Source organism: Leuresthes tenuis, unplaced genomic scaffold (assembly GCF_036924035.1).
Source record: "Leuresthes tenuis unplaced genomic scaffold, fLeuTen1.0.hap1 SCAF_7, whole genome shotgun sequence".
Lineage (NCBI taxonomy): Eukaryota > Metazoa > Chordata > Actinopteri > Atheriniformes > Atherinopsidae > Leuresthes > Leuresthes tenuis.
Window position 1 is genome coordinate 15,505,167 of NW_027325361.1, and position 15,979 is coordinate 15,521,145.

A 15,979-nucleotide genomic window follows, 5' to 3' on the forward strand; every position below is an offset into this window, starting at 1 on the left:
TCTGTCATGGAAATCCTGCACGAGCTCAGGGGCACTTCCAGGAATCATCGTCTGTGAACGAAGTTAGTCGCCATTCACAAATGCCGGTGTTAAAGCTCGGCAGTGTAGAGAAGAAGCGATGTGTCAGAAGTTCCTCCGGTTCTCAGGGCCAAAGCTCATTTACAAGAGACTGAGGCAAAGTGGAAATCATGGGACACCGTGTCCTCTGATTAAAGAGTACAGGGACCATCTGACTTATTATGAGCGTTCAGGGGATGCTTCACAGTGGCAAACAAGGCCCACTTTTTTTTTTTTTACTTTTTTGAGAAGATTTGCTACCATCAAAATTGAGATGAGCCAACATCTTTCACGAAATAATGCAAAGTCTCACTTTTACATTTGATACGCACAGCACTCCAACTTCTTGAACTGCGGCTGTATTTAATGCCAACAACTCAGGGGTGTCGGTACCTGGCCAGGACTGTACAGGATAGTGTCCTTACCAGTGCTGTCAGTGCGATGTGAGGCTTTGCCTCCTTTGCCCCCTTTCCCTTTGCCACTGTTGATCGCGGCCAGCTTGGTGGGGATCTGCTGCTGCACGCCGACCGGTTTGTGCTGCTGGTTGGTGGTGCTGAAGAGATGGAGCGGCACTTCCGTCTTCAGCGGCAGCAGAAGAGTGGAAGAGCCCGCCTCCCGTCGCAGCAGCACTTCAGGTCGCTCGGGATAGTCGGCCGGTGCGACGGACAGGCTGGCACGCACTAAGGGCTTCTGTGGCAGAGGCGAGTCAGAGACACTGGTGGAGCTGCTGAGGACAGACGATGAGAGAAGCTCCCCGTTCAGGCTGCCAGAGAGAGGAGCCACCTTGAGGAGGAAGAAGACTCGATATTATTTGCAGAGACATGACTGAGGGCTTGTTCTTGAAGCAAACATCTCTGAAAGACTTCCAACTTAGCATTTAAGTTCAAAGGGTGGCTTCCCAACTCTCCACTGTAATTATCTGCATCTGTGGTCCGATTCATTTTGGAAAAAAGAGTTTTGGAAAATTATGTTTGTACACTGTGTGTGTGTGTGTGTGTGTGTGTGTGTGTGTGCGCCAAAGCCAGCCTGTACTGTGGGTTATGTATATGTGAGCATTGTATTTTGAAGGGGGGAAATAAAAAAAATAAAACTCCCAGAATGAGAAACACATTGAACTCTTTAGCTGAGCATGCATTTTGGCAAGTTCTGAGCAGGCTTATTTTCATTTATTTATTTATTTTTTATTTAAAAACCCTCATCTCAAGGCAGCTCGAGGACAACGTGCACGCACACACAAACACGCGTTCAAAATGAGAAACATAAAACCGCTAATGGTCCCCGTGCACATAAAGGCGTGTCTGACAATGGGGACAGGTGTGGAACAAAAAGGAAAAAAAAAAAAAACAGCTTATGTGACATCGGTGGATTAAAGACACGGACCGCATTGTTTGCTAAATCACTACAATGAAGGAAAGACGATCCAGAGGTCGAGTCAACATAATTATCAAGTCTGATTTAAATGTGTCGTTACGGAAACCGTAAAGCTATACAGAATGACCAAACACAGCTAATCTTTCCAACAGCACTGTACACAATAATCCTGTGCTTCATTAAAGGTGAAGACGTTCCATCAAACACGACCGATTTCTGGCTTTTCGTGGTACGTCTTTGCTAATGTTGAAATACTTCTTTGCACAACCACACCAATAAGAACGTTTGGGATGAAACAACTCCGACATCAGAGTGCTGTCTGTTGGTTTCAGCTCGGCACTAAATAAGATCTCCTCTAGAAACTGAGCTCTCTGAATCGATATGATATAGATTTCCCATATTCTTACAGCCATGTGGAAAGCTCTAATTTATATATATATATATATTACATAATCATAACTGTAGAAGTTATAATTACTTATTCTCTTACAAGGACAGATGTTCGGGCTCTGCAGGGCAGTTTGACCTGTTTTAATGGGATTTTTGCCAAGTGCAGACACCCAATGGGCCATAAACCATGCAAAAAGATAAGTAAATGTAACCAAACCTCTGTGAGGTGAGCTGTAAGTCAAAGTTTCAGACTGGCTGAGGTCAGTATGTGTTCTGTTTGGTAAGCAGTCCACATGATGGATGGTGGTGATAAACACTTCCTCCAGCGACAGAGAACACATGATGCCAATGTTTTTTCGCACACCTGCAACTGCAAAGCATGACGTGATGACTTCACTCTCCAACCCTGCCTTTCCTCTTTCCCTCCGTAATTTCTCTCCTTTCAGCAATAACTCATCTTGGCACACAGATGTTCAGCTGTTCCCAGAACAAGGTGATCGGCCTTAAGTGACATAAACAGCGGGTTTCCAGGGTAGCAAAATGTGTAGTCTGCACAGCTCAAAGAGCCCTAACTGACAGCACATAAACAATTAGCAATAACTGCCTTTCAGGGTGCTTTGGTAATAACGGGTTTGGACTGCTTCATTATACAGCCAGGTTTCTCTCATCCTGAAAACTGCCTGGATCCTCCCATATCATACAGATCTCCACTAACACTGCACTGCCTTGTACATAATGCCTGGAGGGGGGACATAAAGGTAGGTTAAATCTTATCCGAACTGGATAATGTGTACAGCGGTAACAATGCCAAACACTGACTGTAAATTCGTTTTTATGGGCCATCTGCAGCTCTGATCTGGGTTGAATTAACAAGATTAGCAAACAATGTAGGCTAAACACGTGTAATCCAAATTCAAATAGTTCCGCTTTATAAAGGAGAGGATTTGTGTAAACAATGTGTAAACACATTGTAATGGAAGCCACATTTAGGTTCACTTATGTTAGAACGCACAAACGCACATTTAACTGCTCGATCCACTAACTTATTCATCAAAAGCTGAAAAGATTTTTCTGATTCCGTCTTTCCCAGTCTTTAGAAAAACTGCCTTTACACAGATCAGAGAAAAACGAGACCATCTAAAATAATCTGCTGCCGTTTTGGTTGTGCTTTTAGTTGCTGTCCTTTAATTCAGTTTCTTATAGTTTTCAGGGTATGTAGAAGTTCTGCAAAGTTATAAAGTTATATAAATATAAGTTGTTTCTTATATTGAATAACTGCAATAAGTATCACTAAGTATTAGCAGCTGCATGCACCTCACTATGGGCTTTAAAGTGGAAGATGTGGGCCTTAAAAGCAACAGGAGATGAAACAAGAGACAAGCGAAAATTACAAATCTAGCTTCAACTCATCTTATTTACATACAAGAAGCCGTATACAGTCTTAAGTCTATTTTCACTGAACATACATAAAAAAGTAATGTGGGATTTTAAGTGATCGATTACCAATAATGATGTCAAATAGCTTTTGCATTAATGTCATTTACACTTCCTCCAGTGCAACACATCTGTGTAACACCGCTGTCAGCAGTGCATTCAAATCAGTCCGTGTGGCCGTACATAACGTGTTATGTATCCGATGCAGAAGGGAGGCAGTGTAAATATCCACAATATAGCATTATTTATTATTTAGCATCTATTGGCATTGAGACTTTTAAATTGAAAAAAAAAGAAAGAAAAAAGTTGCTTTTCTACTGGCCTCGTTCCGAGTAGCTTTTAGCTTTAGCTTGCTCGTCAAGAGCGATTCTGATTCTCCAAACTAAGACCACCTCTGTCTGCTGCAGGTACAACACTGACCACTCAAATGTACAGCTGGCCCACTTAAAAACGAAAAAAAAGCAGATTTATTGCTTTTATAGTTTCATTTCTCTTAAAACCAGCGCTTCCTCTTGACACCATTCTGATGCCGACTGTTTGACTGTATGAACGGTTAACTTCCACTACGAGAAGTATTTTGATCCAAGAAACGAGCCAACAAGCTCAAAACGTCCCACCAATTACCCGAATCTTTACCACATGCTTTTACCACTGAAAAATGTTGGAGAAATTGATTGATGGCAGTGCTGATGGCATGTTTTTTTTCCCCCCGACCAGAGTCACCTAGTGTGCCCTTGGGTGGAATCCTAACGGTATGTGAACAATTACACCCACGTTAAGGCAAGCTGCTTACACGAACATTTGATTAAAAAGCAAGTATACTCCTGGCTTAACGGGTAGGGAAGAGCTATAGTGAGACAGATTGAAGAAAGTCTGCTACCTTAAGCTTTGTGCTCCGTCTAAATTCAGCAAAGCAAAGACTACAGGTCGATCATAGCGGAAGCTAATCGTAGTGATCCGTGTGTGGACATGGTGTGGGTGTCGATGGGAATAGATATATTTATTGGAAGAACACAGGACTGTATACAAGTCAAGAGGCTGAGGCCACATATAAGACCTATTAGCAATGTTTTCTTTCCCTTTCTACTTTTCCATCTATCGCAGCATTCTTCATCATGTTTATGTAGCTACTTACATCAGGTAATAACTCTTGGAAAAGGGGGGGTGTCGTTACCAAAAAGGGGCCTGAAGGTATCTCCAAAAAGGAAAATGTCAAAGGGGTAAAGCAATAGTTATTCATTGATGCACTCAAAGCAGGCTGCGGGACAGATCCTTTGAACCCACTGTCATGAGACCGGTTTCTTCCTTTTAGGTCTTCAATTAAATATGACTGTTTACTGCCATTCAAATCTCCTCCTGCAACCTTGAAAATGGCTGTGCTTTATGACTCAACATTGACAAGACAATTGTGCAATCAGACACATGGCTCTGTCCTGGGTCAGAGCCAATAAAAACAGAGGCCAACTATAATCAGATGAGATAACAGATGAAAAGAAAGGTTCCTCTGAAGTAAGGGCATGCTGAAACTTGCACTGCTATTGCTCACATATGTTAAGAAACACACCCAAAGACACATGATGTGTCTCTTTTTTTATTATTATTATAAAGGCTAATCATAGCTCCCTCGGTTTGCTGATGAGTCTTAATTTTAGGCGGTGGTGATTAAATGTCTCTTGATATCAGGTTGGCTCAGAGCCTGGAACAGATCCTGTGGTTTTCAGCTAATGAAAAGACCATTTGATGTTGTTTGAAGCAGAGGGGGAAAAAAAAAAACACACATCCAAATCTTCCAAAACCGCAGCCAAGAAAGCGCCGCAGCACAACGCACAGAACTGAAGCCGTGCACGTGCTCAGAAAGCCCATTGCTCGTCTAAAACACATATTACTGGCGGGATTCAGGAGGTACCGAAGAGCAGTTGGAGTTTAGGCATAATCTAGCAGGTCATGTCACAAACAACCCTAACTCTATTCACAGTTTCTGTAAGGCCTCTAAAATTAGAAGAACATTACTCGTCACAGCAGATTAAGTCAGTTCGTGCAGAGGCTTTGAAGCTTTGAAACACCACTGGATGTGGTTTTCCACGAGTCGCTGTGAAGTATTCTGGACTCAGTTCCCCATTCAAGGGCCTTCTGTGGCCGGCAATGAGTTGATAATTGGAATCATTTGCGTGTCTGTACGTCTTAAGACTCCACTTAAATGACGCATCGAAAGGCGAAGATGAAACGCAAAAAAAATACATTTAAAAAAAAAAAAAAAAAAAAAACAAGCGGCCTCCGGTTCGTCTGCTTGTTTGATGAAGTTTTAAGTGAAGTTACAGCAAGTAAAAAACAGAATAACTAAAAAAAAAAAAAAAACAGGGTAGCTTTATTGAGGAAAGGCTGAACTGACAACACTGTCATTCAGTCAACTTGCTAAAGAGGATGAAAGACAGCGAAGAGGGACTAATGGCATTACTGGAGACACCATTCAAACAGAAATCACATGGCTATGGGATAAAGCATCACCAGTAAACAACTCCAGTGATAAATTGCTATTAAAAAATAGGTACAATGACTCACTGCGCTTAAAGGTTTTGTCCTTATTTGTGGAAGCAGCAGAGTAAACATCATTATTCAGAGTGTTCTGTGTTAATTCCCTCTAATGCTGTTAGTCAGGTAGTGGAGCTGCTAGTGTTGTTGTTCCTCTCTCTCAAACAGACTAGATTCTTCTTGTCTGATGCAAAGATCATCAAGATAAAACTTCCCAATAAACACGGTAAGCCTTACCTCTCCTCAGCTTGTCACAAAAAGCCAATCAACTGAACAGTGATTGGGTGGCATAGGCCTCTGAAAACACTCGAGGTTTGTATCCAGCAGCATCACTGTGGATACCTGACAGATCTGTTAGCACCGGGCATGAAATTACAGTCCGTGGATCTTTCTCAAAACTCCTCTCCCATGAAACTCACAAACAATGGCCCGCATTGTATTGCAGGGAGAGCAAGAAAGATACGAGGAAGAAAAGACAGAGGGGGAAAAAGGAGGTAAAGGGAAGTGAAGACTCTATGACTAGTTGGGGCTCCTGGGTTGAGCGGTTACAAATGTATCCAGTTGTTTATCATTTGCACCCATCTATGAGACAAGCTGTGTAAACTGAAGTTGATTTCAAGCCGTTACTCAACTAACAGAAACATGACGGTTGCACGGATAAAGAATTGTAAAGAAATGATTTCAGATTATCTCATCTTTCTATGATGATCGATCTAAATTATGAGATGAGAGCAAAATGTTCTGAAGGGAGAGTATCCCAGATAGTAACAATACTGGGCTTCACAATGACATGAGTGTGTATGGTGCAATTGCTCACTTGGTCACTGTTGTCAAGAAAAAATAAAATAAATCAGGATATTACATTCTTGTAATCTTATGACGGTACACAGCCTAGTTAACTCCCTTTCAACGAAGAAATGGAAACACGTCTCAAGCGGATATTCAAACTACCAACGTTTAAAAGTTCCCTTTAAGTCAGTGCAGTTAGTATCATATAGCATCTCCATCCTGGATCAACTGAAGCAGACAGTGTGGTGGAAGAAAATAGCGGTCTCATGCTGTATCAGTTTGAGCAATTGGCTCCGGCCCCAGTAATGCCTGAAGCTGGAGCTCTGGAGCCCAGGCAGATGCTACATGGCCTGGATGGGAAAGAATGCAGTTTACCAACACTTTAACTACCATGCAAAGCAAAAGTACGGACCATTTTACTAAAAGGGAATTAGTATTCAAACATACTAGAACTGACATCAAATCGCTTGCACGTCAGTCATTTTGATATAACTTTAGGCCAGTTAAAGTCTCCCAACTTTTGTGCCCTAGTGTACCCTGCACAAAAGAAGGAGGAAGAGCAGCCAGGAAGAGTTTGTGATATGGTCTGACACAACAGGCTGTGCTCCGTGTGACCTATCAAAGAAACTACTGGAAACATAATCACTTCCACCACTACAGGCATCCAACCTCAATTGTCTTCCTCTTGATCTTCTTCAGGTGTTCCAGGCGTTCCTTTTCTCTCTCTACAGTTCTCGTGGATTCTCTCAGTCTCTCCAGATCGTGTTGGTACGTCTCCCTCTGTCTGTCCAGCTCCTCCTTCTCTTTAGCCACATGCTCCTGCAAAAAAAATCAGGTTATGTCAAACCTCAAACATCAGCATATTGGGCCTTAAGAAATAAGGACTGAAGTCTTTGCACTCAAAGTTGAACCAATTCAGGCTTTTGCACGGATCCATCGCCATTCAAAATCCACACCACAGCCCTAAGGCGGTAAAAAGCCTTTCACCTCCAGCCGCCTGCACTCCTCTTCTCTTAGTCGTAGCTTGGCCTCTGTGGCTTCGATTTGGTGGCGGTGCCTCTCCCTCTCCTTCTCCCAGCGCTGCTGCTCATGCCTGTGCTGAGACTGCAGCTTATGGAAGCTCGCGAGCTCCTCTCTCTGCAGTGCCAGGGTTCGCTGTTTCTCCTGCTCCAGCAACACATTTCCTCTGTGTCGGCCAGGCAGGGAGGCCCGCTCCGTCAGAGAGGCCCGCTGCAGCTCAATTTGACTGTCCTGCTGGGATATGATGGCCTGAGGACGGAGACGAGAACAGAGGACACAAATAAAGTGTTTAAAGAACATTTGAGACCGCGCTGATTAGCTATTGCAGAACAAGAAATATATTATGTACATATATATTTTCAGTTATCAGAGCATAAATAGTACAATTACCTGTAGACTATAAAGCCTCTGGGAGAGCATAAGCACTCTGTCAAAGAACTGCAACGTAAAAAACAAAGTCAGATTACCACTTCATCACCAAAACAACACAACAACTGGTTGAATCGGTAAACATGCGTTTCTTTCAGAAGGCACAGCGATAAAAGTCAAAGACAAAATCTAAGGTGAAACAAACCTCAGCCTCGGGGAAGGAGTCGGACCAGATGCGGTTCCATCTGACCGGAGAGCAGCAGCTTTCATCAACCTGAGCCACAACAGTCACACACAGAGCAGGTCAAACATCATGTCTGGACTGCACAGGAAGTTAAAACAAAAGAAGAGGACAAAGCCTCCAGGTCTGAAAGGTGCATTCTTTCTAATTACCAGCAGGGGGCATCTTTTATGATCGGAAAGATCATATCATATGCTAATTTAAAGTTTTCATCACTACAGTATCACTTAAATGTCGTAAACTATTGTCCCATTCACAGTAAAATAGAAGACAAATAACTCTTTCAGCTGTTAATCAGATCCACTCGTTTTTAAAGGACAAAATCTATCACTGCGATACATTACATACAAATTAAATATGGATCTCATGAAAATGTCCACACAATGCGCTAGGATGTCATTTTCATCTCTCGTTTTTTGTCAGAGACGAGTGGAGTTGCTATAGCAGCGTTATTCTGCATGTGCGGCGATGTCGATCAAACATTTTCAGTAGTTTTTCTGTCTCCGTTAGAACCATCCAAACAATAGAGAAAGAAGAAGAAGAAGAAGAAAAGAACAATCTGCCAAGTTTATATGAACCTTTTCACAGCACAGTAATTCAGCCGTGCATAAGACCCTGAAACTAAGGGTGTCTTTGTTTCACAATCACCAACACGTTGTTATATTTAGGCAGGATTTACAAGAATTACCTGAACGTTCTGACTACAATGTTTAGCAAGGCTTTATCTATTTATAAACAAATGAAGTGACCTGTGTGACCAGTAAACATGTAGATATGGAAACTTTCCAGATGACTTGGCCTGATTATTGCTATTTACAGGAAATAATACTGACTCATCCAAAGATACTCAGTGTGTGTGTGTGTGTATATAGAGTCCTTACAGTCTGCTCCAGGGTGTGGCTGCCACAGAGGTCTTTGAGCTGAGGGTCAGAGCTGGCTCTCTGGCTCCTGTCTCTGTTTCTCGTCTCGCCAGAAAAGTTCTTCTTCACAATACCATCTGAGACGGACACAGACACACATCAACACAAACAGGTGACACGTAATTAAAACAAACTCACTTGAATACTAAAAACATTGATAAAAAGTGGTGCACAGACACCACACACACACACAGATATATGCATGTTCACAGCTACCTTGAAATGCTGCATTTTTCGCCCACAGAAAACTAAACACTCTAAAGGAAAGTCTTTGACTATCAATTATTTGTGGTTTATTAAAAATGTACATTGGCCAATTTAATACAAAATAAATAAATAAGAATCCATTAGAGGGTGGATCTCCTCAGGGCATTGAGTGTGCTGGACTCACTCTTACTAAGGATGGTGGGGCTGCTGTCATAGCCCCCAAAGGTGTCCGCTCGCCTGGGAAGAAGTGCAGAACCACCGCTTTCCTCTGTACGAGGGCGCTGAGGCTCTTCTCTCACTCCAGACTGCAGCAGGTTCTGCAGGTTCTCAACTAAGGTTTATAAAAAGACAAGAGTGTTAAAAAAAAAACCTCCCAAAGTGAAGCCCTTAAAAAAGCAGCAAATTCAACGATAACACAAACAAACTGTTTATTACAGTGTTCCAGTGAAGGTAAAGTAAACTAAATTTGTATCCAAGCATCACATAATGCAACGGCGAAGTGCCTTTGATCCTATGGCAGATGCACAACAGATTGGGCAGCATCGTCCTACCCTCTGTGATAGCTCCTTTGAGCAAGGTCTCCCCCTGCTGGAGGTCTGAGGCATCTCCTCGAAGCAGAAGTCTGGAACGTGAGGCTGTGTCCTCCAGGCTGGCCACAGACTCTGCCATGTCTGCAAACAGCTGCAACTTCTCAGTGAGAGCTTGCACAATCACTGCATCCTTCTGGCTCAGCCGCTCTACAACAGGAAAACATTACATTGTATGAGACATACACCAAAAAAAACAAAAACGAATAAGGGATCCTAATGGTTTAAGAGCTTGATTTTCAAAGTATTGCAAGGTATTCTGAGCAACCTAAGCTGCTAAATATATGCAATGCTAAACTCCTTTGGATCCTCTGAAGTAAACAAAATTGACTTAAAAGTATTCTGAGCTCAATGTGGCACATGAGCACCACCTGGTGGACAATCGTGTGTGTTTTCCGGGGATGTTTTATGCAAGTGCCTATGAACTGCAATTACCTTGAAATTCTTTCAGCCTGGAAGCTCGTGCTTCTTCTTCCTCGCTGAACAGCCTCTCCTCTGTGTGAGGACAGCTAATAGAGGAAAGAGGACAGATGCCATGGCAGATGTAGAGTTAGAGAAGAGAAGAGAAGCAATGCTCATATGCATTCTTTGTTTAATCTGTACAGCAACATACTGTGTCTACGTCTTTACTTTTTACAGCACGCAAAATATTCTAGTGAACTTTGCATGACGTTAAACCAGTCGTGATTTTGGGCATGCCTAAATAATTGGTAGCAAAGACTTGTTTTCTAACTGCAGTTACCTTTCTACAGCTTGTCGTATGTGTGTCATCCAAGTGTTTCGCTCCTCCTTAGAGGTGGTGTGGATCTCATACATCTCTGGCTCATTGGAGGAGGCACAGATAAGAAACATAGCTTTCTCTTCATGGGCCACCTCCCTGACTATCAGCTTTTGGAGAGATATCACTGACGGCTTGTTATCCTGGGTAGGAGAAAGGCAAGGAAAGGAAGAAACAATGATAACAGAGACGTCCATTTTTTTTTATTATCCCTTCATCCCTGACATAATCATGGTCGTATCACGTTAAATGTATTATTCTGACACACATTTTGTTTTTGATAGTGCCGTACTGGCAGGGGAGAAACCACTCACCACCGTAGCAAATACATATCTCTGATCCTTCTCTTGCAGTAAGAGCAACACATCTGACAGGAGGACGGCAAGAATATCTGGAAGGACATTTAGAAATGATACCTTTAGAAAAGCAGCTGATAACGGACTAAACAAATGATGCAGTATCAATCTATTAGATACAAGACGTTTCAGAATATATCTGCATATTGCTAAGGAAGTATTTCTATCTAAAACAATTTAATATACTTCATTTTCCCTTTAGAAAAATCTGCTTGGGCCTCAAGTGCCGTCACTGTGGCTGCCGTCACTAAAGACCAATAAACAGACAATAGAGACGCCCATCTCTAACCAGAGGTACACATCAGTTACCCTTGAGTCTGCCAGAAGCAGCTTTCCAGCTGACTGTGCCCTCGTGAAGCAGTCGTCTCCTGCCCTGTGCGAGGTCCTCCCTTCGAAACACTCGACCGTCTTTAATTTTTCCCAATGCCTTTGGCTCCAGCTTGTTGTGTATGTCTCGAAGTCGCGAGTTCTTCTCGTGGACATTAACCAGCGTATCCACCTGTACGATTGTGTCTTTGATCAGACCCAGTGCCCGCGTCAGATCCTCATGCTCCTCTGTTCCCGCTGGAGATGGGAGGAGGGGGGGGAGAGAGAGAAAGAAACGGATTGAAAATCTGATTGTGGACAACACAGCCACTTGTGTTATATTAAAAGCAGCGAGGACGGTCATTTTAAGCAGAAGGACCTTCAGTGTTGTGCAGAATACGCTCCACCAGCACTGGGTACTTTGTAATCCGCTGCGTCACCAATAAAATGCACTCAGTCACTCCTAACCTCCGCACAATGGACAGGTTGTTCATTTTCTGAAAAAGAAAACACACACACACACACAAAAAAAAGAAAAAAAAAAAGATTTCACATCAGCCTGCAAAAGCATTTAAAATCCCACGAAGAGGAAGCGTAAAAATGCTAATGCATCTCACCCTTATGATGTTTTGGAATTTTTTGTTGTTCTGCAGCTGATCTTTGTAGTAGCTGACAGCCTCAGTGTGGTGACTACAGAAATCTCCATAACTGTCCTTCATTTTTTCCCCTATTTCACCTGAGAACTGGAGAAAAAAGAAAAAAAAAAAACCTTTTCACCCAAACGTGTTTGTGTTCTGGTTGCTACTGCAGGGTGGCACCACTGCCATGTTGCTGACATACAGAAAAGATCACGATTTTAATGATTGCACATGCGAGGGCATAAATCTCCTCCCCACCTGGGTAATAAGGATGTCTGCCACTCTGTTGACGGTGTAGTTCCTGTCGCTGGGTGAGACGAGGTTTTCTCGTCGACGCTCTTTGAGACGCGACAGGAAATGTGTGTGAAGGTCAAGGAGGTTTTCCAAGCGGGGGAACAAACAGTCGAGCCTTCCCGAGTCCATCTGGAGATTCTCCTTCAGCTCTCGGACGTACACGCGCAGCATTATCTTCAGTGTTCGCACGTGGTGCATCTCCGTTTGCATCAGCTCTGTATAACGACATGTTGTATGTTCAATACAAAGCAATGCTACGGAGCCTAAGAGCAGGCGCTCCAAGAGAAACTGTCGTGGCATTGTGGGCACACAAAAAGAAAAACTGACCATATCTCGAGATTTATTTTCATGCTGTCATCACTATCCAATGATTAAAGTATTTGTTAATCCAAATGTGACCTGAGAAGTCAGACTTACCATAAATCACATCCTGCCTCTTCACCACCTCTTTTGAGTGCTTCTTAAGATACTGCTGATCAACTGCCGCACTCCACGAATCGGCCTCCAAGTCCTGAGCATCAGACTCCAGTTCAGCCCGCACTGCTGCATAGTGAGATTCTGCGGAGGGGAGCAGAGGCGGTAAACACTGAAACAAATCCAGGGATTATGCCGCTTACTGGTTTACTGAGGTAAAGTTCAGCAGAACGGCAACCAAAGAAAAGCCTAATCTGAACTGGTAAAGTTGAAGCTGAAGGTCTCGCCAAGATGGCATCAGTGAAAAACCCAAAATGAAAGTCACAGCCTTTTCTAACACTCCTAAATATTCAAGCACCATTTTCGAAAGATGACTCGCTTCGAAAAGGTTTCTAATTACTTATTGTGAAGGATCCAGGTCTAAGGATAGTTCACTGCTGACTACAAGCCTTTTTGAGTTTTGGCAAGGCTGGAAATGATATACGAACATAGTGACAACTTGGCAATAAGAACCAAGAAGTCTTCGCTTAAACATTTGTCTTGCTAAACTTTGACTCACACTCCATAATAATGACACTACTGGGAGTGTGGAGAGATTCTCCCTCTGTCATGCAATACATCTCGAAGAGTGTACTCATTAAGACGGAAAAAGAACAAAACACATCACGTTAAGGGCGTTTCTTCTAAAACGTTGAACCATACACGGAGCATGTGAGGTATAAAAAAAAATGGAATGTTTGTGTCCAGTTAGCCTGTCTTTCTCTCCCACACACTTCAGTTTAATAAGGCAGGTTGAGGTCACTCCTGACTCCACAAAACACCCTCAACACACACACACACACTCCTCTCTGGTTGTATGGAAACATTCTGATGGTAAATGGAGTTTGAGGGCTTGGTAGGAAGGTAGGAAACAGTTTTACCACAATAAAGACCACTGAAAGTCAGCGATGTCAACAAGAGGGGAATCGTTCAAACAAAATGTCAAGTCCTACGGCAGCGAATCAGCTCACCTTCTACGATGATGGACTCGGCAGTTGATGGAGCGAGGGAAATGGCGTCTTCGTTGCAGCGTTTGAACCGGAGACCATCTGTCTCGTCCATTTCCCCAGGGAGAGATCTGAGGGAAGAGAACCACAGGTCCAAGGTGGCATAGATGCTGAAAGTGATATGGCTCATTCCCACAGCCCGCCAGTGGCCCAATTAAACCTTTGAGCAAGTACTCAGAAAATAGCAAAGAGTTGAATGTGAGGCAGGAGGGAAAAGCCAGCTAATGATTCTCCGTCTGCGCCTCTGTGCCTCCGACTTCCTCGTCTCCCTACACTTTCTTTCAGGAGAAAAGCAGCCTTTGGAGAACCGTCGAGACTCGTTTTCAAAGGATGCTTAATTAGACAAGACAGCTGGCATCCAAATGTAAGCTACAGATACACATCTTACGTTAAGAGAGAGGATATCAGATGAGGTGAAAAGACAAGAAACTAAAAATATTCAAACGTTTTATAAGATGCAGCAGGTCTTGCAAACATCTACAGCACTGTGTATTTGTGACCAGGTGTTTTTGTGGTGGTTCTTTAACCTTTCATCTCCACCTAAAAGAAAAACTCTCATACACAAGCAATTGTCTGAAAACAAACTAGTTAAAAAAAAGAAAAAGAACATGGCCGGGGTACTCACCCTGAGCTGTTGTGGTGACGGAGGCTGTAGCCAAGGCTGCAGGTAGGGGCTAAGGTGTTGCTAGTGTTATGGGCGGCAGTTGGCTGAGTGCTAGATCCCCACGAACTAACGGTCATGCCTGGGGCATTGGGAAAACCTCGGTGGCCATCCAGGGCCTGAGACGTAACCGTGACTGCCTGATCCTTCTCTCTGTCCCGGTCTTTTAGTGCTGGGAAAGAAAGACGAGACACGGGTGAACGGAGGAAATGAGATGGGATGGACCAGGAACGTGGGGACAAACGGGGGGAGGACAGAGAGAAAGGAGAAGATGACCAGCGGCGTGGAGATGACTTGTCTGAGTCTTGTCCCAGTCGACCCCAGTACTTTTTCAGCCAGGATCGAGGAAGGGATCGGAAGAATCTGCAGGTGATCACATCGCGGTGCATCAATACCCGCATACCCACACGACCAGACAGACCCCGCGATGAGGCAGAAGAAGACGGGGGGGTTGGCTTTACAGTCCTGGAGCAAGCTTTGGAGGAACCCATGGTTTGTCTAGTGCCTTTGGAAACAGCTATGTCCATCACAAATGGCTCAAAGACAGACCAATACCACTAGTTTAATCCAAACTTTAAGGTAAAGTTCAGCCGTCTCAGTTACTGATATAAGGTGGATATCACTACGCAAGTATTAAACGATGCGACTTCAGAGAAGCAGAGGAAAAAACCTGGTTTTATAGGCCACCTGAGCAGCCTCTTCGCATCCAGAGCCTTGTAGCAACTTCCAGAAAGATGCGTGCCCCTTTTATATTTCTCGCACATTCTGATTTCTTAACCATTCTTCAATATCTCTCTCTCCCCTCGTCGTCTTCCCGACCCCCTGCACAAGCCACTGATTGGCCGGAGGAGAAACCAAGTGTGGCTGACAGGACTCCAGCTGTTCACAGAGGAATAACAACTGCTACAGGAGATTAACTAAAGCTGTCGCTGCTGCAACCGCTCGTGTCTCCTGTGGGTTCAATCACATGCAGCAGCACCTGCTAAATGTCACAATAAGCCATGATTCACATTTCCAAAGATGGAATACTTGATAATATTCAGCAATAAGGAATCAAGGCACAAAATGTGAACTCTTGGCTGACTCATCTAGTTTGGTTTTATCAAAATAAAACATTCAAACATAAATCCACGAGAAAATGATCGACTAACCATCTTAACAAGTGTTATTTGTGCCGTCAGAGTCGGACGCCGTTTATTACAACGCCCCTGTTCACACTTTCGCCTTCCAGAAAAGAGATGTGAGAGTGATTGCTGTTAGTAGTTCAGCTAAGCTCTTTTTAAATAAATAAACGTTGGCCCCCATATTTATCAGAATGAGGACAGACGTCACCCAGCGCAACCGTGTGGCTCAGTGACTTATTTCAATAGTTTTGAGACCACAGTGGAGCTCAGCGGCTCTGAAGAATTGCCTTTAAACTCGTCTTTATTTCCAAGGAATTAAATCCATCTTTGAAAACAACATTCTTAAAAAAAAAATTTAAAAAAAACGGAATTATTTGCTTTCCTGTCTTCGGTGTCCCAACATACCATTTTAGTACATTTAGTTCCTGCAACGTTGGAAGCTTGGACA

At 43.3% G+C, this 15,979-nt stretch overlaps 2 protein-coding genes across 3 annotated transcripts in view; one reads left to right on the forward strand and one right to left on the reverse strand.

Moving 5' to 3' along the window:
* timm44 (translocase of inner mitochondrial membrane 44 homolog (yeast)) overlaps positions 1 to 15,979 on the forward strand; it is a 251,283-nt gene that overhangs the window by 207,542 nt on the left and 27,762 nt on the right. The window lies entirely within an intron of this gene.
* The window catches only part of arhgef18b (rho/rac guanine nucleotide exchange factor (GEF) 18b), a 40,128-nt gene that overhangs the window by 5,088 nt on the left and 19,061 nt on the right, over positions 1 to 15,979 (reverse strand). The window contains exons 12-29 of one of the 2 annotated variants that reach the window (XM_072389494.1): positions 14,372 to 14,579; positions 13,711 to 13,817; positions 12,704 to 12,844; positions 12,251 to 12,501; positions 11,972 to 12,097; positions 11,734 to 11,851; positions 11,358 to 11,612; positions 11,007 to 11,083; positions 10,657 to 10,835; positions 10,350 to 10,423; positions 9,879 to 10,064; positions 9,518 to 9,658; positions 9,082 to 9,197; positions 8,165 to 8,233; positions 7,981 to 8,028; positions 7,558 to 7,839; positions 7,240 to 7,389; positions 483 to 840 (exon numbers count right to left, since the gene is read on the reverse strand). In XM_072389494.1, the coding sequence (XP_072245595.1) occupies positions 483 to 840; positions 7,240 to 7,389; positions 7,558 to 7,839; positions 7,981 to 8,028; positions 8,165 to 8,233; positions 9,082 to 9,197; positions 9,518 to 9,658; positions 9,879 to 10,064; positions 10,350 to 10,423; positions 10,657 to 10,835; positions 11,007 to 11,083; positions 11,358 to 11,612; positions 11,734 to 11,851; positions 11,972 to 12,097; positions 12,251 to 12,501; positions 12,704 to 12,844; positions 13,711 to 13,817; positions 14,372 to 14,579 (2,886 nt within the window). Of the gene's footprint in view, positions 1 to 482; positions 841 to 7,239; positions 7,390 to 7,557; positions 7,840 to 7,980; positions 8,029 to 8,164; positions 8,234 to 9,081; positions 9,198 to 9,511; positions 9,659 to 9,878; positions 10,065 to 10,349; positions 10,424 to 10,656; positions 10,836 to 11,006; positions 11,084 to 11,357; positions 11,613 to 11,733; positions 11,852 to 11,971; positions 12,098 to 12,250; positions 12,502 to 12,703; positions 12,845 to 13,710; positions 13,818 to 14,371; positions 14,580 to 15,979 lie in introns of both variants that reach the window. The other variant, XM_072389493.1, reaches the window with a different exon arrangement.